The sequence below is a fragment of the Pavona decussata genome, unplaced genomic scaffold, assembly GCF_977016875.1.
Source record: "Pavona decussata unplaced genomic scaffold, jaPavDecu1.1 SCAFFOLD_32, whole genome shotgun sequence".
In the NCBI taxonomy this organism is placed as follows: domain Eukaryota; kingdom Metazoa; phylum Cnidaria; class Anthozoa; order Scleractinia; family Agariciidae; genus Pavona; species Pavona decussata.
In genome coordinates, this window is record NW_028145455.1 from 1,687,382 (window position 1) to 1,710,217 (window position 22,836).

At 38.0% G+C, this 22,836-nt stretch overlaps 1 protein-coding gene across 1 annotated transcript; it reads left to right on the forward strand.

Moving 5' to 3' along the window:
- Window positions 1-14,082: 14,082 nt before the first annotated feature.
- On the forward strand, window positions 14,083-21,774 carry LOC146484570 (uncharacterized). Its single transcript, XM_085104627.1, has 4 exons — window positions 14,083-14,102; window positions 19,148-19,281; window positions 20,543-20,656; window positions 21,394-21,774. Exons 2-4 carry the CDS (start codon window positions 19,150-19,152, stop codon window positions 21,502-21,504), a joined length of 357 nt encoding a protein of 118 aa, XP_084960753.1. The 5' UTR covers window positions 14,083-14,102; window positions 19,148-19,149; the 3' UTR covers window positions 21,505-21,774.
- The last annotated feature ends 1,062 nt before the right edge of the window (window positions 21,775-22,836 follow it).

The following is a 22,836-nucleotide window of genomic DNA, read 5'->3' on the forward strand; positions in this document are numbered from 1 at the left end:
ATTGCTTAATTATCTCTGAAAAATGCGTGGCTACCCCCAATTTTCATTTTGGATTCCAATAGACCTACCTAAGATCTGCTTTTCCCGCATAGTCATAAACCGCACAAAAATACTTCGATATTAGTAGGCACCGTCCTTAAACTGGGCGCGCCTGACATCGCTTGGACGCGAGACACCTCTGAAGGTATAGGGTAACCTTAAAACAATATCTCTCGTTGATAATTTTATGCAAAATTTCTCCAACTTATAGCACTGTATTTATATACCGCATATATCACATGTTCGTATGTTGGTTTACAATTCTTCTGTGGGGGGAGATCGGACGTCAGCTATCGGTCCATTTTTTATCTCACCCACCCACCCACCCACCCATAAATGTGAAAGACAAATCACATCAGAGCTAGAGATAGACCTTCACACCGGGGACTACGTCCCCTACTCTTTCGAACAGAAAGTATCACGCGAATTTGATGTCATTTCAAAACTCAAAAATGTTTCTCTGTCAACAGAAACATAAAATAATTGTCTAGTTTTGTTATTAATTATCACCCGAGTGTAATAAAACTAGTACTGTCGATTAGTGCCTCTGGCTAGAGACAGAGTTGGTCGAAATGGATTGAAGTGAATTGGAAAATGTTAGGCTAACATTTTTCAAGTTCTCGCATTTTTGTTTTCAAAATGCGCTACAACAGATCAGGAGTTGTTCTTTTCAAGAATTGAGTTGATCTCTTTCCTCTCGTTGTTCTAAAATTGTTTTGTAGCTATGTGAAGGGCTTATTTCACCATTTTTAACCAAACAAGTCAAAAATCCCATGAGACTTCCCCTGTAACGTCCCACACATTAATACTAGGAACGGGTGTTGTGAGACGGGACCTACGGTTTATCTTCTTTGCCCGAGAAGACTAGAAAGTTTAACCGTTTGTTGAAGACATCGATGCAATGCCATTACAAGGGCAGCACTTTCTTCTCAGCTATTTAAATACCCTGAGTGTTGGTCCTGTCGGGGTTTGAAAACGCGACTTCCCGCACAGAAGCCCGCTGCTCTCCTAACTGAACTAACCTGTCCCCGATTCATGCTAACCACGCGCAAAAGAAATCGCGCGCGTCCTCGCCCTACACCTAACTAAGAGTTTTGAGGACTTTTAATCTTTTTACGCACATTAGATACATGAATATGGAAAGAAAGCCTTTGATAAGGTACTTCTCAATTTTAATTGTCGTTAATTCTCTTTTTCTCCAAATTCTTAAATGTTAATGGGAATCAAGTTAGGGTGTTTATACTTCGCAGCAATACTACTTACTTACTACAAAACGACTTACCGCAACACCAGAGGATGGCACATATGGTGGCTCCACCATGTCTTCCCAAGATACGTTTAAAAAGAATGAGTCTCCCCGTATTCTTGGGAAATGGCCTTTTTTGTAGCCCAACCTCAGCGGTGGACTTCTGTCCAACAGCTGCAACGGAGAGTTATGCAATGCCGGTATTATCCACATCAACAACGACAACAATCTTTATTTTCTTAATTTTAAGTGTTTACAATGATTGCACTGCAGGTAGCCAGTGCTAGTCTTGGCGGGCCTGTCTATACAAGTTTAATTACAAATTTACATTCTAGTAAAAGAAAACAAGATAAAATGGAAAGGAGAGAAATAAATAAAAGAAGAAAGACAAGGAGGTTCACATTTTGATCAAATAATTTTTTTTTTCGGAGAATTGCATTTAGAAACATTGCTTCGGCAAGCATTTGTCCTTGGTTGATCTATTTATTTTGCAAGCCTTTCACCTGTTAGTTCTGGAGAATACAGACCATTCAAAACTGCTTAATTCGCTAGTTATAAACGATGACCCTTCACGTTTACAATGTGATGAATTGTAATCATAAGCTTTAAGTACTGTAACAAATCTGAGGGCACAAAGTTTATCTAATTTGAGGACTTATCGCAGCATGCGATTGAGCCCAAGTTCAAAGGAATAACTTGCAAAAGTGGCTCGTACTAACAGGTTCTTCTAAATATCACTGAAAAGTTCTATCCATCGTCTATGAAAATCTATCAAAACATTTGGCTGCAACTCAGTTTGTGTTCCACAAGTGAGAGCTGAAAGTTGTGAAATTCGTCTAACACGCACGGCCATATTTCCATCGAACAGGTCACCAACAAATGTTGAGCAACAAACCAGGAAATGAGATGGCTGTCAATTTAAAATTTCTCCACGAAACAAGATTAAACAATTCTTACCAATTTTATTTTAACAAAAACGCAAGAAGAGTTCCATTAAAGCTGTCATGTAACGAGATAAGTCTATCACATTGAAGCGAATTCACTGTCCACCATGTTTTTTTTAGCCGCTGTTAGTTCGCATGTTGCGAAAAGTGCTCAAAGTAGATAAACTTTGTGCCCTCAGATTTTTTACAGTAATTTTAATTACCGCAATAAATAAAAAAAGCTTTAAAAAAATTATGATTGCAATTAAATTCGTTTATAACTAGCGAATGTATTTTCCAGAACTAACAGCTGCAAGTCTTGCAAAATAACGATCTCGCCAGTGGGTTTCGAGCACAGCTCGGGGTGCGAAAAGTTCGAATCCTAAAATGTTAAGAAAATCAAATTTCTCTGTAAGTATTTTATATTTGTTACCTACATACCAAGAGAGAAGTTGATGAAAGAGTTATTAGCGAAATGTATTTTTTAGATAAAAATTGAATATGAGGTTCTTAGGGATAATCGATCTTAACATCGAAAATTCTGCCTTGTTGGAAACAGGACAACCAAGAAAATGATTTATTTTCAAGAAGCCACTTTACCTGTGAATCCCTACCTTACCAAACCCTCCTTCTCCGAGGATTTTATAACCTCCAAGTGGCGAAGTTTGTGTGGCCACTCTATGCTTTCCAACCCAATCTGTAAAGTAAATTATTCAATGCTGATAAGTTCTCACTAGTTATAACTATCGCCTGTTTGGTATCATTGATACTGAGGTGATAGCTGGTGTTATGACAAGTTTATTTGAGACGCCTATTGTTTTGTTCCTCATTGAAGATAATATGGTTGGCAGTTGGGAGACACATTATATTAACTTTACTGGTCTGTAGGGGTTTCAAATTAAGTAATATGGTAATTGACAAATGTAATATTAATTTTTAATTTTACGTATGAAGATCTCACCAATCAGCAGTTGTGACGTCACTCGTTTTCTTTCGCTCCACTCCGCGCTAATTTCGCAATGCTCCGTTTGGTTGTCCCGTTTAAAAAAAAATAACCGTTAACAGTTAATGATGGCCTTGACCAAGACAACAGAAAAAGGCCAAACTTCACCGAGTTAAAGACTCCTTTTCTTGACCGATGAAGCTATCGAGAAAGGTTTGTCCATACTCAAAGATATAACACTGTCTAGGTCGGTTTTGGTAATTGAAAACGAAACAAGACATCTTTAGGACAAACCATCACCAGAATTAGACGGTTACCTTAGAAGATTACTGCGAGGAAAAAGTCTGATGATGAACTACGCTCAGGAATAATTGTTTTTATAAAGTGTTATCTCAAAACCCCACGTTACAGCGAGTGATTGAAGGAAAAATTCACTGAAGTGAATAATTGTTTTAGTATATACCAAACTAGTGGACCGCTGGACCCAATGGTTCAGTGTTTTTTGGGTGATAAGAAAAAGGAAAAAAAATAAAAGGCAAAAAAGAAAGAAAGAAAGAAAAAAATCACACGATAAATGAAACCAGAACAAGGCAGCAAAGTGAGTAAGGAAAGCTTGTAGAATTTAAGTTCTCGATCTGATTCCACACTGTCGGGCCTGGGAATTCAGATTTCATTTTCATCAATGGGAACACTTCTGTTGTAGTGCGTTTTTTCCAGTAAGGTCAGTGTATCAGTATTAGATTCGAAGACTGGTTTCTTTGTGGCTTCCGTTGATATGCATGCAGTCTCTGGATCGTGCAGGAGTTTCTTACTCTCTCTTATCTCACTTAGGGAAGTGAGAGGGATCTCGGGTGCCGAAGTCCCGACTACATGAAACAAACCGGGCAAGCCGCAAAATGTAGCTTTGCTTATTGTATTTAGCATGTTCGTTCACTTGTTTCTCACCTTAACCATCGCCATTCTTCTGGTCTGAAATCAGAAGAATGGCTTTGGCTAAGGTGAGATTCTTCTGAAAAATCTTCCGCCAAGCAGCCTGAATTATGCGCGCAGCGTTCTGTTGAATGTGACGTCACATGTCAATGAACGTTATAAAAGCAGAAGTGATTACAATTGGTTTTGAAGGACGTAAAAGCATTTTTCTCGCCTCTAATATGGCCATCTTTTTTGGCTTTGTTAAGTTGACATCGTTTCCAAGCGGCTTGTATCAGGAGTCAGGAGTGCTGCTTTCTGTTAAGCACAATGTCACGTGTTACTAAGTGACGTCAAAAGAACACAAATTACTACGATTTTCATTTCTCTTAGGTTTCTCCTCTTTTCCCTTTATCAACGTAATTTAATGTCGTTTTTCCTGAGTTAAAAAAAATCTCAGTTCTAACATGACCACTTTTTTAACTTTGGGAGGTTTGTATCGCTTCCAAGCGGTTTGGATTATGAGTGCCCCATTATGTTAAACATACTCGTACATAATAAAATTTTTAAGCGTTTTCTGTTAAAAGAGTTTTCCATGCGTTTGCATTTTGTAGTAGGGGTATCGAATGGTCCCATTTAATTTAAAAGTGCACGCAAGATTTCGCCTTTGCTCGAATTGCTTGCAAAAATTACACGGGTGCTCGCTTGCTCTTCGCAAAATTTTTGCAACTGCTCGCATGCTCGCATTCTCGTTAACATGTGCTCGATTGCTCGAAATTTCGTTAATCCTCCTTTGTAGTTATTTTTTATACATATATAAACGATAAATCAGTTATGATAGGGTTAAAACAAAAAGGTTTAAACATCCTTAACTCTGGCTTCAGTCTTTCTTCAACAGTTCAGCCTGTAACTATTGTTCTGTTTTGGAGGTGTCAGCCAGATTATTAGCTATTACTTGGCGTAAAACAACGTGTCCTATAAAAGAGAGATTTCGGCTAGCGGAAAGTTTACAAAGTATTCAAAGTACTCGCTGCTCGCCATCTGTATTTTTCTAAATTGCTCGCTGCTCGCAAGAAAAATTTGACAACTGCTCGCATGCTCGCAAATGCTCGCAAAGACCATTCGATACCCCTTGCAGTGTTAAAATGCGCTGTGTTTATTTCTACTGCCCTTACGAACCCTGGACAGGCGAGAAAGCTGTGCGAACAAGGCATGGGAAAACGACCCAACGAAGCAAAAAGTCTGATCAAGGAAGAAGAGGAGATACTATGGGAAAATGGTTAGTTAGACAACCAAACCCCTCGTTCTTTGATAAACACCCATAATGTGGTGGCTGCTAACAATGCATTCTGGTTTACGCGCTCGACAAGAGCACCACGGCATGATGGTCGAGGATATTTCTATCGAAAAGGGATGATGATGGCGTCGAGTTCATCATTTTTGATTTTTTTTTTTAAGAGCTTTAGCGGTCTTTAGTTTACTGATGAGCAGGTGACAAATTTCTTCAGTTTAAAAAAGTCTTTTCCGGGGAGTGCTATATCTAAACGAGAAAAGACAAGTCAAAATGGCTTTCACTCACCTTTTATCATTTGTAATCAGCTTGTGGACAACATTTTGAATGGCTATAAATGCCATCCAAAAAGTCGGACCCATCGTACAGTATGAATCGAACTTTAAAAATTACGTCATAGTAGACGTGTTCCATGCTCGTGCGCTCCTCGCGCGCATTGACTGGAATGCCTGAGCCCGCAAATTAATGATGATTGGTTAAAAATTTCATGCGCGCGCAAAAGGAAAACAAAATAAAAGGCAGACAGAGGACTCGGGTTGGAGACATGCCTTTTACAGAACCAATTTTCATTTAATTTTCGTCTTAGCTTCTCATTTAGTGGCAATTTTAAGCGCTGCTTCTATTATTCGCCCTGTGTAAACTCCTGCCAACTATATTTTAGTGTAATTTTAGATCACTTTCGATTGACCGCATTCCGGAATAAGACTAAACAGAATAGCTGTCAAATTTCTCTTTTTAAGTAAATTTGGGAAGAAATGTCAGCAAACTTACCCTGACACACGATAATTTAAGAGAGATTTTGTGCTCCAGTAACTCCAAAAACCTCTTTTGAGGGATTTCTTTTCATCATTTTATGTATTCCTTTTTCGGTATAGGGTCAATCGAACGCACCTTAAATGTCACTCGAAAGGGATACTAAAGAGATTTCGAAGAAGCAAAGACTTAGAAAAACATTTGACTATAAAAAATTGCGATAAAACATTTCGTAAAAACATTATAAAAAGGTTAAAAACACGACGTTTCGATGTACATTACATCATTATCAAGTGAAATTAAAAATGCAAGATTGCGGCTATAAATACAAAAATGGACAATAGATATTAATTAAAATAGTAGCATTGAAGAATGCTACCGGTTAAACAAAAAGTTTCGCACGTATAGAGTCCGTTTGAGTGTTCAAGCAAGGCTTAAGTTTCTTGATGTACAGCATTTCAAATACCAAACAATCAAATTTGCTCTGACACTTTCTCAAGATGTTAAAATGGCCCTGATTCAATAGGTGTTTGCTCCCGTGAGCTTCTGATGCCTGACCTGTACAAACGTTACGTGGATGATACCCTGGCTAAAATGCCTAGTGGTGACGCTGCCTCTGAGTTTCTCAATACTCTGAATGGTCTCCATCCCAGCATGAAATTTACAATGGAACTCCCTGTCAGTGGTATGATTCCTTTTATTGGCATTGAAATCATCAAGTGTGGGACTAAACTTGAAACTCAAGTTTACAGGAAACAAACGAACAGTGGCTTACTCTTGCATTACCATAGCCATACCGACAAACGATACAAGGTGTCTTTAGTGAAAACAATGTTACATCGCGCGTACGCTCTATGTTCCACAACAGAAGCTTTCAATTTAGAATGTAACAAATTGCGCTCAATTTTCAGTCGCCTAGATTATCCTAGGGCTCTCATAGATTCCATCATTAGTAATTTTCTTCGTAATGTATCGGAACAGGCAGCGGAAGAGAAGCCTGAAGGCGGTCGTAAGATCAGAATTATCCTTCCTTTTAAGGATCAAGTAGCTGCCAATGCGGTTCGCAGGCAATTTAACGACCTAAGTAATAAGATTGGCCCCATATTGCAGCCAGTTTTTGTTAGTAGGAAATTAGAACATGATCTTAAGCCTAGGGAAGTTAAGCCGTCGATTGTGAATCAGCAATGCGTTGTTTACTATTTCTCATGTGATCTGTGCGATGCAGATTATGTCGGCTATACAGCCAGACACCTTTTTCAACGCGTTGCTGAGCACAAGAACTCGGCAATTGGCAAACATTTTCTTGAAGCTCACGGGAGCAAACACCTATTGAATCAGGGCCATTTTAACATCTTGAGAAAGTGTCAGAGCAAATTTGATTGTTTGGTATTTGAAATGCTGTACATCAAGAAACTTAAGCCTTGCTTGAACACTCAAACGGACTCTGTACGTGCGAAACTTTTTGTTTAACCGGTAGCATTCTTCAATGCTACTATTTTAATTAATATCTATTGTCCATTTTTGTATTTATAGCCGCAATCTTGCATTTTTAATTTCACTTGATAATGATGTAATGTACATCGAAACGTCGTGTTTTTAACCTTTTTATAATGTTTTTACGAAATGTTTTATCGCAATTTTTTATAGTTAAAGAGATTTCGCCAAAGAATACTAATAAGTTATAAGAGAAATTTAGAATTACGTTTAAGGCAAACAGCAAACGGCAGAAATGAGCACGTGACAATGTTTATCCTGCATTAGCAGCTAGTTTTTTTTCAGTTTCCAAGCCTGTTTTGACTTAGAATCAAAAGGCCAGAATTATTTTGCCCTACCATCATCTATGTACTAATCTATTCTAAATCTCTCTATTATTAATGTAACTTCAAAAAGAGAGACACAAGATTTTCGAATAAGACACACAAAGCTAGCCTGTTCCGTCGGAGGTTTTACAATGCACTCTACAAGACTTTGACTATGATTCAAACTTGCAATCAAATAAGGTGACAAAAGACAATGCGGTGTTAAATGAAGACGCAACCGCTCGCATTGCAAACTTCCCTTAGCTATGCAGCCATTAAGGCAGGACCTTCCAATACACAAACTAAGCAAGGGTTGTTAGAGTCCAAAAAGGAAAATTAGGGAAACAACTCACTTTACTGAGATAATTAAGCAAGAATAATTAAAAAAAAGTGACAGTGTCATCTATTTCTATTGTCACTTTGATAGCGAAACGAACGTTAAAATAATAGTTCAGTTTTGTTAAAAATAACACTACTAGGGCACAGACACTAGAATCAATCATTTTTGACTGCAGATGGCTAGCCGGGATGGAAATGAATTGCAACCAATTTGTTCAAGTTCCTCCTGTGTCGGAGTTTTACAGAATTCGCTAAAAACTGTTTATAGTTTATTGTCCCTCGGAGAAATCATTTCATATTTTCATACCGGTGCTCTAAGAGCGATTTTACGTTAAAGAGAGGGTTCTTTGTCAAATGTTTGAGCAGGTTTGGCCAAGACACACAAATCTTCGTGACAGTGCCACGCGCTAAGACACTTTAGATGACTGCAATCGAAAAATCCACTGTAAATTAAAACAAAGAAATAAAAGTAAGTTGAGTCTTCCCTCTCTCATTTCATCGACATCCAGCTGCTTTATTTCAATCAGCCCAAAAGAATCTTAACATATCGTTTAGCTTTTTCCTAGAAATTTTAATATTCAAGAGATCAACCGTTCATTTTAAGTTCGCGTTCAGCCAGTTTTCCGTTGTCGCGACAATTAATTTGACACCAGTCGGGCTGATGCCTAAGAGCAGTGATTTTCTACGGCCATAACTTAATGTGGAGTACCTAAGCAGCACGCTTAGTTCTTTTAAATTCTCCCACAATTTTTCAAGTCGTTTAATTGTAACTGTGGCTATTTTCTACTTGTTTGGTATAACATTGCCTGAGTAAGGCAAGGCAGTGACATGCCCTTGATCGCGTGTCGTCGTGCAAAACGAAGTGCACAACCAATCAGTGGGCATGTTGTCAGTAGAGCATGGTAAAGTTTTATAAAATTTAATTTATTAAATGATTTTCAAAGGTATTAACCAGATTGCCGTCCGCCTTAAAATGATAAAATTTTGCAAGGGACGAGAGTCTCCATAAATTAAAATAATGCGGCTTCTTTTATTGATTTCAGCTTAGTCTTCTTCACAGTCAAAGAAATTTCCTGTGAAGTCACATCGATCGTAATCTGGCCGTTATCATAAACCCACACTTCAACTCCCGAAAAAAATATGGACGTCATCTTTCTCTCAGGCAACTGAAACTTTATTTTTGTTGCCAGAAACTTCCCACTTGGGCAAACAAGATATTTCGAAAGACATGTTGTCTACTTCTTGGTCTCTTCCTGTTGACTTTTCAAAACTTTCCCTTAAGCGACGTGAAAATATAATGCTCGAAGATTATCAAATCATGATCATTAAACATAGAGTAACACAGGTTATTAAAGCCTTGTTTTCTGTAATATTTCTTTTTCTTTTTGCTTTCTCTTTATAAACATTTCTCAATGACTGCACGTAGCTGTTAACGCTTTGAGGCCTAAACAGCCGCGAGATCCTTTCTTACGGCCTTCTCTAAATCAGAAATTGATTACGGCCGACATAGTTCGATGACGTGTTAAATTTTTATTGGCCTTTCTAACAGACATCTGAATCGTTCGTCTTCTGAGAAAGCTACAACAGGTGCTAATCTAGTTGCCTTGAAGAAACAAAAAGCAGCCAGGGCGAGAATAATAATAAAACTACAAATATAAAAAAAAAGATGTTCGTAAATGAGTTGGGAATGAACAGCTTAGTTATTTAATAAGTTTCTCGAGGCTTCGAACGGTGTTTCTTACCGAGACCATGAACTCCCCATATCACAGACTCCAGTAAAGAGTTTTATTTTAAAGTTCTAGGTTTTGCACACTTGATGTCATTAAATTCACTCTCCCTTTATATTCAGGGAACTTTTTGTGCAAATACAGCAATACAATAGTTTTGTTGAGAACGTTTTGGCTATTAATTCAGACCTGTTCAACGAACATCAACAAGGTTGTACACACGTCAAAACGCGTCATTCATTATCAAATCTAAACTCAGGAAACTAACATATTCGTATTAAAATAAGGTTATATTGAGTTCTGTGAACACTAAACTCAAGATAAAGCCTTCGAAGTTGTCCTCAAATTCATTCTTTTATTCTCTAAAACATTCATTTCCTTTGCTTAATGTTCTTTTGTTAAAAAAGTGAAAATTTATGGAAAATACATTTTTATAATTCCCCACAAAAACCACGACCAATTAGGATAAGCTATCTTTTCGATCAGATTTCCGCCTCCAAATTATACCTCACGCTGTAGGAAATGAATTCAGACGACGCACATTAATAAGAATAATAAAAAAATTAATTCGGAGCCATTTATATAAATTGAGCATTGGAGGCACGTATTTTCGAATTTAAGATCGACGGCGAAAAGCATTTGATCAACGTGGACAGATAATCATTGTCAAACTTAGACGCTTTTAATTTGGTGGTAAGCTCCGTAAGGCCATAACACCTTGATCGAAGAGTTTGCGCTCTTTTACAATATTTCAAGGTTGGTATTTATTTTCTTGCTATACATTTCTGTCCATTACAAGACATATCCAACAGGGAATGTTTTCTGCCTCCAAATTATACCTCATGCTGTTGGAAATGAATTCAAACGAGGCACATTAATAAGAATAAAATAAAATTAATCCGGAGCCATTTATATAAATTGGGCGCACGTGTTCCCGAATTTAAGACCGACGGCGAAAAGCGTTTGATCAACGTGGGCAGAGAATTATTGTTAAGTTTAGACGCTTTTAATTTGCTCGGTGAGACCATAACACCTTGAATTGATCGACGAGTTTGCACTCTTTTACAATATTTCAAGGTTGGTATTCATTTTTTCTTGCTATATTTCTGTCCATTATAAGACATATCCAAGTGGGAATTTTTTCCAAGGGACACATGAAGTTCATTTGCAAATAACGGTTCATTTGCTCATAACTTAAACCTTTACTCGTTGTGAAGATGCTGTTTTCACCCTTCTTGATTTCAAGTGACCACTGTCACATATAATGAAGACAGCAATCCGTCGACACTGAATATTATTGCTTAAGATTTTTACGACCAGGCTAATTTCTAGGATTAATTTTCTGTCAGATTGCCATCGTTTAATTCTAGTGTGTGGTAGGCTCTTTAAAGCGGTTGGTAAGACAAATTGTGAAGGCGTCGTGGCGCAAAAGGAATAATTTATACGAGTTTCAGTTGTTGTTTCCAAAATGGTAAATAAATACATTAAACAGGGGCACCCAACGACAGTTTTTTCTCAAATCCTTTGAAACGCTATTTTAAGATATCTGGAGTGTCATTAAAGCTCTGTAGGTTCGTTTAGGCCGCGCTATAATATTTTTATCTGTTCGGTCTTTCTAGGGGAACTTGAGTCTTTTCGAAATTACTAGGGCATCGTTGTTCGTTTTCCGAAAACCTTAGCTCACCCTTTTTTTGGTACTCGAAACGACATTTTTATCGATCCGAAAACACTAGGCCTTAAATTTCCCATATCACGAAAGTTCGATGTGAAAATTCCCTATAGAAAATTGTAGGGGATTAAGGGCCTTCCGAACAGATAATTTCGGCCGAAACGATTCGTCGGGTGCCCCTGATTAAATCAGATAAAATTTTGGGGTGTAACGTGATACTTTAGTTCTCTCTAAATAATTTCCCGTATTTACGAATTCTCAGACATTCGTGGGAGACGTGGGGAGTTATGCTCTTATCTTCCTCGGGGATAAACAAAATAAATTAGCATTTTTGAAGACAGATGTTTTATGGCCGCGGTCTGGAAGAAAAGATACAGAGGGACACCAGTCGGAAAGCCAGGCTGGATTGGATCGCCCGGTACAGACAAAATTATTCAGGGAAAATTAATTTGAATTAAAATTGAATTGAAAATTAAAAGATAATTTGCCCGAATGAAACTTGTTGGCTACTGGCTACTGGAGAGACGGTAGTGTCGGAGTTACGTGCTCCTATTCAAGGGACGGTTGTGTCGGGGTTACGTATAACTGAAACGAAAAGAAATAGCCAGAGTTTTTAAATGAGTACACCTTCGCCCCTTGGCTGTTCCTATATTTCAAGTAGCATATCGCAATGGTTCTTGTAAACATTGATAGGCTTGGGCAACAATGTCAAATTTCAATTCTCTAATATAGGTGGACTTTCTCAAAGTCTTTTGTCTCTCATATCTGGTCAAGTTGGCTTCCGGTATGGTGGATGAAACCTAAAAACTTGCTTGTGTGTGTTAGTGTATTTTATTTTGCCCCCCAAAAAAAGTCCTGAGCTCAAGTTGAACGCAACTCTATGAAGGTCAATTCTAGGAACGAAATAGGAACGATGCGTGAATTTTATTTGAAGTTCTTTACTCATTTTTAGACGAGAACATTCGAAATATTTATTTGGTGTTTTCTGGAACAGTGAGAACGCGAACTGAATTGTTTTCTTTGTGGTTGCCACTGATAGTTTGAATAAAAGAATCGGCAAATCTCTGCAATGTTGGACTATTAAAAAAAAGATCTTTTACATTACTGTGGTGGCCGATAGTTTCCACTGGAGTTTTTCAAGTGGTTTACAGTGTAGACAAAAACAAAAAATACAATGGCAGCTATCGGCCACCATACATTAATTACTCTACTTCATATGATAATGATCCGATAATGACCACTCCAGTGGGAAAACATCAACTTAATATGCAAAGTTCACAAAAACGCACGTGAAACTGGGTTCGGTAAAGCTTGGTTTTCACTAGCGACGCAAGTACAGGTGCAAGCACAAGCACAAGCACAAGCACAAGAGCTTTATGTCAAGTGAAAACGAAAGTGACGCAAGCACAAACACAAGCACAAGAGAAGGAAAAATTTTGATCCTTGTGCTTGCGCTTGTAATGGCTTGAGCTTATGCTTGCGTCAAGGCCGTTTCCAAGGGGAAATAAGAATTTTTATGCTTGCGCTTGTGCCGTGGGTCTGTCCCCGCGTCGCTAGCTAAAAACAGGCTAAAACAAGCGGTCACACAATCATTTTGCTGCGAATGCCAAAAAAGAACAGAAAGAATATCGCAAGTTGTAATAGACCTTTTTGGCTAAACAGTCAACTCAAGCCGGACTCCTTCCTAGTATTACGGACACCCCAATAGCAACTAAATCACCCGCAAAAAGAAATTACACACATTTGTTTGAAATAAAATCCTGCTATTACGGACACTTACTCGTATTCTGTTTTGGGCATAGTATTTATTCTAAATTTGCACAACCTTTTCTGTATGAAGGACGTTTTATTTGATTTATTGTTTGAGCTTGAAACCTGTCTGTAGACATCTCCTACTTCCGTTGCTTCACCCACGCCTGGAGAGAAGAGACGACGTAAACGAAGAAAATATACATGACATTACACGGCAGCGCGAAGATATGAATTTTACCGATTTTCGAGTGGTAAAAACAATATTTTACGAACGAGCGCAGCGAGACTGAATAAAATTCATATCTTCAAGAAACGGTTTAATTTTCTTTTTCTTATATAGACAAATCTATCACTCGCCATTTTTCACCGACTGTTTGCATATCAACCGTGGAAAAAGAAAAGTCGGATATAATACGCCACTCTTGTCGTATGAATTTTACGAGTGTTGTATTTTCCAGCAAAACACTCCTATCTATATAATAAACGAGACTTCTACACGCAGGCCAGATAAAGTTAACTGCTTCTCCATGCTGAGTGCGCTTGCAGCTTACATGTTGTAAACGATGTTCGGTACATATGCAAGGGATTCGATTTGAGCCGTGCGGATTTCCTCCTTTTGCCTCGCTTTCATGGTTACTATATAACACCGTTGACCTTTGTAACTCTGCCTCAGAAATGTGAGTTTTCTCTCGCACCAGAGTTTCTGGATTTGGTGAGTATTTTTTTCTATGAATTTGATGCTTTGTCACTAAATGGAGTTGCTCGATAGTTTTTTCAAAGTATCAAGAAGACTTTTTCACCACACATGTACAAATTGCGAAAATAATCTGTAACGAGCCAGAAAAAGCGATCTAGAAACTACGAACTGAACTATGAGTTCTGTCTGACCCTGGGTTCTGACGTGTGGCAAACGAATTAAAATGAGCGAATGTATGCCTTCCAAATCTCTCGTTATGCAATAGTCCCACGCCTTCTGATCAAAAGCATTGATCTCAAGAATATAGGCTAATTTCACGAGACCATACACGATCGAGCACGCTCTCAGTTCAATCGTGGTCGTAAACAAACCAAAGTGAGAGATTGCAGTCGGTGACCAACATGCCAAATACACCCAGTGTGGTCCAAAACAAACCAAAACAAACGGAACTGAGGGAGTCCGCCTGGGTGCATTTTTTGGTGTCTGTGTCGTGATCTTTTCCTTTAGAGGATTTTTCTTGCCTTAGCTCATAATTTACGGTCATGGCAGAGATAATACAGATGGTGTTGTCACTGGTTTCCTTGTCTAGTACCTGACGTACAGTTGATTCAACTAAACTCTCAGAGCTAACTTGTTCACAGAGCCATAGACCGTCAGCAACTACTTCAACTGGAACTATAAAACAACATTAAGCTACTAACTCTATTTCGATATGTAGATGTAGATGTAGGGTGTATACATATCTTTGTCTTGAATCATGCAGAACAATAATGAATAATCATAAAAATCGATAAAATATCCCACGCTTCGTGTTACTCTGTGCAAGTACAGTCACGCTATGTCACGCTCTTTTTAATATGTGACAGCCACTGCACGCTTCACTGCTAGGACATCTGTTCGCAACACTTCATATTCTGCCAGGAACCTCCAGCTTTTAGTCTCCTTTACTATACCGCGTTATTTCAGGGCCGTACAAGACTTTGAGAGGAGGCAAGGTAAGTCTTTCTAGCGCCGAAAGCGCGTGCCTCTAGGCGAGATCCGGCGTCATGTTCTCTAAGAAAAGTTTGAATTCTAGAAACTCTGAAATTCTATTTTTAGCACTTCTTCAAGGATATTTCTTCAAGAAAAACCACTCTCGCTAAAGTGTAAAATGGTAGCCTTTATATTGTCTACAAGTCAACATTATTTAGCTCGCTCTTAGGCTGTGTGATAACCCATATAGTACCACCGTTCCTTCTCCGTCGGTTGCTACGGCCCAAACATCTGGTGGAGGAGCATTCAAATATGGTTGAAAAATGTGGAAGGCCTCCACGACATCTTCTTCAAGTTGGCCGTTGTTCCTTTTAGTCTTTCAACTAACTTAATTTCTTGTGCACTTTCATTGCAAGTTTACCAGGAATTAGATGATTTGATACTGACTGAATAGATAGAGCCATGTGTTTCATCGTCGTTTGTTTCAAATTATGAGCTAAAAGCATAACTAGTACTGTTGCTTTTGCCTAAGCTCTTTATTTTGAATTTGACCTCTACTGTTCTGTCTGTGTTGCGACTGTAATGCTTTTTTTGCCGCCTAGGTCATTTAAGGTATTTTAGGTTTGCTTTGTGGGTTTATTTCAATTATATGCGTGATATTTCTTACAGCCTTGTTTCTATGTTTCTGAACGTTTTAGCTTCTCGTAGAGCTAGTCGCAACGTAAAATAGAAGACTAAAGTTTGTTTTTGGTTACGGCTTTGTTTGTAATCGTGTCGTCTGGCTTTGTTTGTGTTGCGGGAGCTCAATGTTTTCATCCTTTTCCTGCACGCCAGTCTACTCAATGTGCTTTGAATGTGCCATTATATAATTATATGAATAGGCAAGACCACGGCTTCGATCCCTCCCTCAGTTATACATGTCATCAGGTGCAGGGAATGGATTGTGAGCTGCTCTTAACACAACATCATGTTTCTTGCGTCATTAAGAAGCATTAAGTCACAAATCACGTTCAAACTAAAGAAAAAGCTTAAACCACAGAATTCATAACAAAGAAATGACCTTTGAGCTCATAGTTTGGAACAAGCGAAGGTTAAACAGAGGGCCCCTAGTCAGTCAGTTTTAGATCCTCCAATTCAGCAAATCTGCTCTAAATGTACACAACTGAGCTACATTGGCCGAAGGATCATAAGGAAAAGCGGACAACGTGAAGAAGGAGTCATGCAGGCCTCTCATCATTTTAAACCAGAACTGAGTTGTTGCGTCAGAGGCATGATGACGGAAATCACGACTTGAGGGCCGGATTTGGATGTCTGCGTGCGAACTTCCCTTATGAGGATTAAGCTTTCAGAACGCAATTATAGATGTTATATTCAAGTAACAGTATATTCAATTTCGGGATAAAAGTTAGACGAGACAAGCGCCTGGTCTTGCCTCACGCTGGTTATGACTAGTCTGTTTGTCTTGATTTTCATGTTTAGATGACACAGTAAGACATGGCACTGGGCTAAAAATGTACATAACTCATAACTCTACAATCACGTCTTGAAACCATCGCGGGTGGCGCCAAATTTTAAAGCCTAAGGAATCTGCACATTTAGTAGGTGTTTCCGACTGAGATGGATCATTATCACATATGGTAGAGTTATGAGAAAGATCTAATTATATTACGCCCCCACCGCGAACCTGGGGCTCACTTGCACATTTTTACATTAACATATTTAGTAGGTTTTCCGACTGCAATGGACATTACCACACGTGGTTGAGTTATGCGAAAAATCCCACCGTTTTTCACCTTTCAAAGTATCGTGTTGCTTGTGTGGTTATAAGGCTAATCTTCTGTGAGTCTTGCCACATTTTATAGAAATGAGCAATATTAGCGACTGTACATAAAAACTAAATGCCTGCAGTGTATTTGATCACTCAATATTAGCTGAATAGCTGTGTTTCCACATCATAAACGCTAACCTCGTTGTCTTCCGATCCCATACACTCTGGTCAGCGTTCGGATGGCAACGACTCAAGGTGGCTGACAACGGTTTTTAGCTCTTCCCTTCAGTTATAATTTGATCGATCGTTTCTTTCAATCTTTATCAGTGGATACTGCATTAATGGTATCAAACAAATGCCCAACCCTTGATAAACAAGTTATGACCATAATAGCAACACTGAAACCTGTTAAAAACAGCCCTAATTTTATTTTTTTTTGGTGAATATAACTCAGAAACGAGTTTGGTGACCCCCATTTCAAGTTTAGCTTTTTAATTGTAATCACCAGGTTAAAATGCAGCATTTTGCAAATTAAAAAGTTCGCATTGCAGGGAGGAGTTCGGGCCACCTTAAATTTTCGAAAATCAGAAGTGGATAATTTTTCCTTCCGTAAAAAGAAAATTCAGCATTGAGTAGTTTTGCCCTCTATGTTATAACAGGAGATAAAGAAAAAGGCAAAAATTGATAAAGAAAAAATATTACACTGAAATGTCCTGTTAACCAAAAAATTAAAAGTGAGGGAATTCGTTCTTTACGGTCGTATGCTTTACCTTTGGCTTCTATATTACTTTAGGGACAGGTTATGAAACCTTGCCATGAAAACAATGGTGCTGCAATTTATGTTGGAAGGGCGGCGACCCTGCACAATCCTTTGTTTTAACGTTCACACCACAGTTGAATATCTTAACAAAAACGTTTCGATTGGTCAGTTGCTCCAACGCATTCCAAATTCTATTGCTGTTTGTGCAGGGTCAAGGCCACAAACGCAAACAAAAACATATCACAAAGACGTTTGTCAGGTTACATAACCATTGCCTTCAATTAACTATACTTACATGTAGGCGTGAATCACGACTGCGCCTTTTAGTAACATGCGGACTCTAAAGTTCAAGATTTTACCAATCGTTGCGTTTTCCACTGCTGTCAATCAGCTGAGCGGACCTCTTAGTAACACTGAGATGTTTGGCTCAGTGGGTTCAAGAGCTCACATTCAAACGCTGTGATTGGCGGATTTTGATCCACTTTGTCGGTTTCTGTATTTTTGCAGGCAGTCAGTCGTCTCCATAATTGTGATTGACGGCAGTAAAAGACACAAATCGTTAGTTGGGCTGTGACCTTCAGAGTTCGCATGTTATTGAAAAGCGCAGTAAATGGAATTGAAGAAGAACATGGTCGCCACACATAATGTACTTATTTCGTGGCATGATTGTCACGTGATAGCCTGTTTGGCTCACCAATACCAGGTGCAAAAACTGCGAAAATTTTAATCAATGAAATGAAGGGTTATTCCGGCCAGATCGTAGGCTAGCTCCCTCCTTGGTAACCTCCTTTGTTCCCTTGCTATCAAAGCGTTCAGTGATATCTAGAATCACGTTTTTTCCGCTTTCCTTTCTCGGACAAACCTTTTTCTGGACAAATTTCTTTTTCCTTTTTTTGTTCTTTTTTTTTTTTTGTTCTATTTGTTTGAATTTGTGTTGGTGCTGTGTCAGCCTTCCGTTTGTCTTCGTTTGGTCAGTACGCTTCGTAAATTTTAGTTTTTAATTAGAAACGACTACAACAGCCATGCTGAATTTATATCGTGTATTGATAAATGCTTTTTAATTTTTGCTCAGTTGTCTTCCAAATGGCGCCAAGTCGAGTTCTCATCGTTGACATTCTTTTATCCGTGAATTATTTTTATCTTTTAAAAATAAAATAAATAAGAATACTAAATGAATAAAAAATTGTCGACGATGAGAACGCGAGTTGGTACCAAAGATAGAACCGAGTAGTCGACGCACCTTGGCCTATTTGTTCACGACAGCAAACGCGTCGTCGACATTCTTTTATCCATCAATTCGGATTTCCTTTTTCCGAGTATGCCTGTGTCATTCACTGAATTATACATCATTCTCATTTTTTTTTAAAAAAGTAAATAAAAATAATAAATGGACAAAAAGTTGTCGACGACGAGAACGCGAGTAGAACCGAGTAGTCGACACACCTTCAGTTGTCCTATTTGCTCACGATGGCAAACGCATTGTTAGACCTTAATTCTACTTGCGATAAAATAATAAAAACCATTCACGTTTAATTGAACGCGTTGTCCACTCTTTTTCAGAGATGACGGCCAATGAAAAACTCCTTTTAGCTGCTGTGTTTCTGGTTGGCTGCGGTTTAACCACATCAAGACGAATAATGCTTGATCAAGATGAAGTACCAACGGAGAGTGCTTCTACTGTAGTAGTGGAGAATGTAAGTCATATCGTAAACAAAGTAACAAACAAACAAACAAACCATCAGTCAATTGCCCCAATGCGCTGGAATAGTTTGTCTGATTGTATAAGGACTTCAGAGTTCTTAAGTACTTTTAAAGCTAGTGTTTTAAAAAACTCTCTTCTTTAAATGCTCTTTCTAAACTAAATGCATTGCAATTTGTATAGTTTTTATATTAACTTATTGTACAGTTTTAGAGTGTTATGTAAAACTCTTCTTCTTCTTCTTCTTCTTCTTCTTATTATTATTATTATTATTATTAACAACAACAACAACAACAACAACAACAGCAACAACAACAAGATTTTATTACCCTAATTAAAAAGTTATTAATACATTTAGTTGATTTTGAAATGTTAAGGGCTTACGAGCTCCCTGAAATAACTAAGAAGCTAATAATGTCAAGGAGCTGGTATTATTATTATTATTATTATTATTATTATTATTATTATTATTATTATTATTATTATTATTATTATTATTATTATTATTAGCAGTAGTGTTGTTACTTGCTCAATATCAATGCAGGGATGGCGCAGTGGTGAGAACACTAGCTTCTCTCTTGTGTGGTCTGGGTTCAATTTCCGGACTCGGCGTGATTTGTAGGTTGAGTTTGTTGTTGGTTCTCGTCTTTCCTCCGAGAGGTTTTTCTCCGGGTACTCCAGTTTCCCCCTCTCCTCAAAAACCAACATTTCTAAATTCCAATTCGACCTGGGAAGTTTCCTCAATTAGTGCTCTGCGCTAAATACTTTGACACTTAAAAAGTGATTAATTAATTTATTTTTTTATTTATTTCCCAAAAGTGCGTCATTTGTAGTAGAATACAACAAAAGGATGACAAGGATTTTCCAAATCCAGTTTGAATAGTCGTGTCGTGTCCGCTAATAATTGAATGCACAAAGCTTCTTGTTCTTTCTCAGGCTACAGTTGTTCCAGCTGATTCCAGCTGATGCATTTTATCTTATAAGTGATGGACAAAATCATTGTCTTCAAGCGTCTTCTGTCGAAACAATATGACTTCTTAAGGTACAGAAGGGAAGTTGACGATAGCCTTCTAGTCAGATTTGATTGGCTTGAACTGCACTTGTGTTATTAAAAGTTCCCAGACTATTTGCAAGGGGCGTGGTCAACGTAAGAGTTCGAACGGGTGATCTGGAATCAGAAACGGGACTAAGGCATACATTAATAGGTTACTGGTAGCAAAATAATCACAAACCATTTCTCTGTGATTTGTCTGTAGGTTTGTGGGGGACCATGCAATTCTACCAGTAACTGCCCATGCCAGAAATTCATGGAAATCTGCAGCAAGGGTTCTTGTATCGCTCTCGACCTATTTCTTCGTCTAAGAATGCCGGTAAGAACCAATTGTATGTTAATACTTTGCTACGTTCTATGGAATGTCTCGGTAAAATGGCTTAACGACCAAAAAAAATTTACACTTGTTAAAATATTAATGTATAGAATAGGCCATTTCCGAGATGCTTTGAACCCCATTAAGAAAGTGAAGCTTTGCGCATAGTTTTTCTCATGGAAATTAGTCCATTCATATAAAAGCAAAAACTAAATCGCCACCTACATCAACGCGTTGAGGAGCATAAACATTCTGTGATCGGAAAACATCTCAGGGACGCGCATGGTTTAACACCTAACAACTTAATTAAGAACTTTAAAGTCATAAAGAAATGCCGTGACAAATTTGAATGTTTGGTCTACGAAATGCTGTGGATCAAGAACAAAAGACCGAAACTGAACACGCAAGCGGATTCCATTCGCGCGAAACTCTTTACCTGAATGCTTTCATGCTAATTTATTTTCTCACTTTCAATAACTTTAAATATGCCTTTCCGTTATTTCCATTTTTACTCATTTGACAATGACGATATGAAGTCGTCGAAACGTCATGCTGTTTCTTTTATCGTTAATTTTCTTGTTGAAAAACTAAATCACATGAAAAGCCTTAACTTAGCCTCGATTTCATAAGAGGCTAAGACAAATAGGAAACGACCTATTTACGACACACTATTTATCGTCAACGGTCTCTTATAGAGAAAGTTGATTTTGATAATATTTGATTTTATTTTGTTTCCACAGTGTCCCAAGGTGTATAAATCTGCTTGTCGGACTGACGAGGACTGTCCATGTGACGAAATCCAACTTGTCTGTGAAGACAAAGAATGTGTAAAGCGTAAAAGGATATCTTGACTGAAGTACTTCGTGAGCGACACAAAAGAAAAAAAAATAATCACAGTGGATCAAGTAAATGCCAAACGGAATAAGCCCATTAGCAATATAGAACTGATAATTTAAATCTTTGGTACACGTTGTAAGAGAATGTAATAAAGCAACAAATCGATTATTATTTGTCGCTGGATTGATCGATGACTAAAGCATAGGCTACGGTATGGTAGCTATAGATTCTACACTCTAGGTGCAAAGTTGCTTTGACTTTAATAAAAATTGATGATAGAAACGTTTCTTTCGAAAAGTATCTTTAAACCCGGACTTCGTAAATGAATCAATTGTTTTTTGCTTGATTTTTTTCACACGAAAATATTCACAGCTTATTACGTTCAGCGTATTACCTTCAAAAACTCGGACAAACTATAGAGCGTTTTCATTCACGTTACTACCGGCCATATTGGTCTACTGAAACAAAAGAAAGTATTTGCATAAAAATAGAGTTCAATTCCCAGAGGTTTAGTTTGGCACACCAACATGCATATGGCCGCCATTTCTTTGTTTTGGGACGCCAACGACGTCATGTGAAAACACTCTATTTTGTGTTATCTTTGGTGTTTTTCGTCTTTGCTCTCGTTATAATTTCTTCATTTTCGGCGGTTGACATGTTTGCAAATCTTTGCTTGTTTATGTTTTTACTTGGCTCTGTGTTTTCATTGTTAACTTTATCGGAAACTTCACTTTCAATCACAGTGTAATTTGCACATTTACTCACGGGATGGTCTATATCTATTGAAGCTAAGAGCGCGTTTTCTTTTTCGCTTTTCAAGGTCATATAAGACGTGTGGGTTAAAAAACAAACAAACAAACCGGTAGGCCATTTTACAAAAGGGCCGATTGCGCGACACCATTACTCCCTTCTTCTTTACTCTGATAAAGCACGCTGTTTCAACCAATCAGAGCGCGAGTTATATCGAAACTTTATTATAATTGTAAAAAGACGTTTACGAAAAAGTATTATCAGTAATCAAATGAAAGCTACCGAGCATTATTTTTCAATGCTATCGTACGTTTCTTTTAGGAATATTTCGGGTTTTGATAGATTCTCTGTTCTGAGCTTGGACTCGTCCATGGCCCTTTGAACAATTCTTGTGCTTCTTTCTTAAGCTCGTTATACTGTTTGTTTTGTGTGTTTGCTTTGTACATAGCAAAATACGATGCATAAACGTCAGTTTCGCTGCATGGAACTCAGAGTTTTATGTGCAGCTGATTGAATTGGGAATCCACTGTTCATTATCAGTTGTGTAAGAGATAACAAGGTAAACGAACCAAACAGTGCAAGATAAAGAGCTGAAA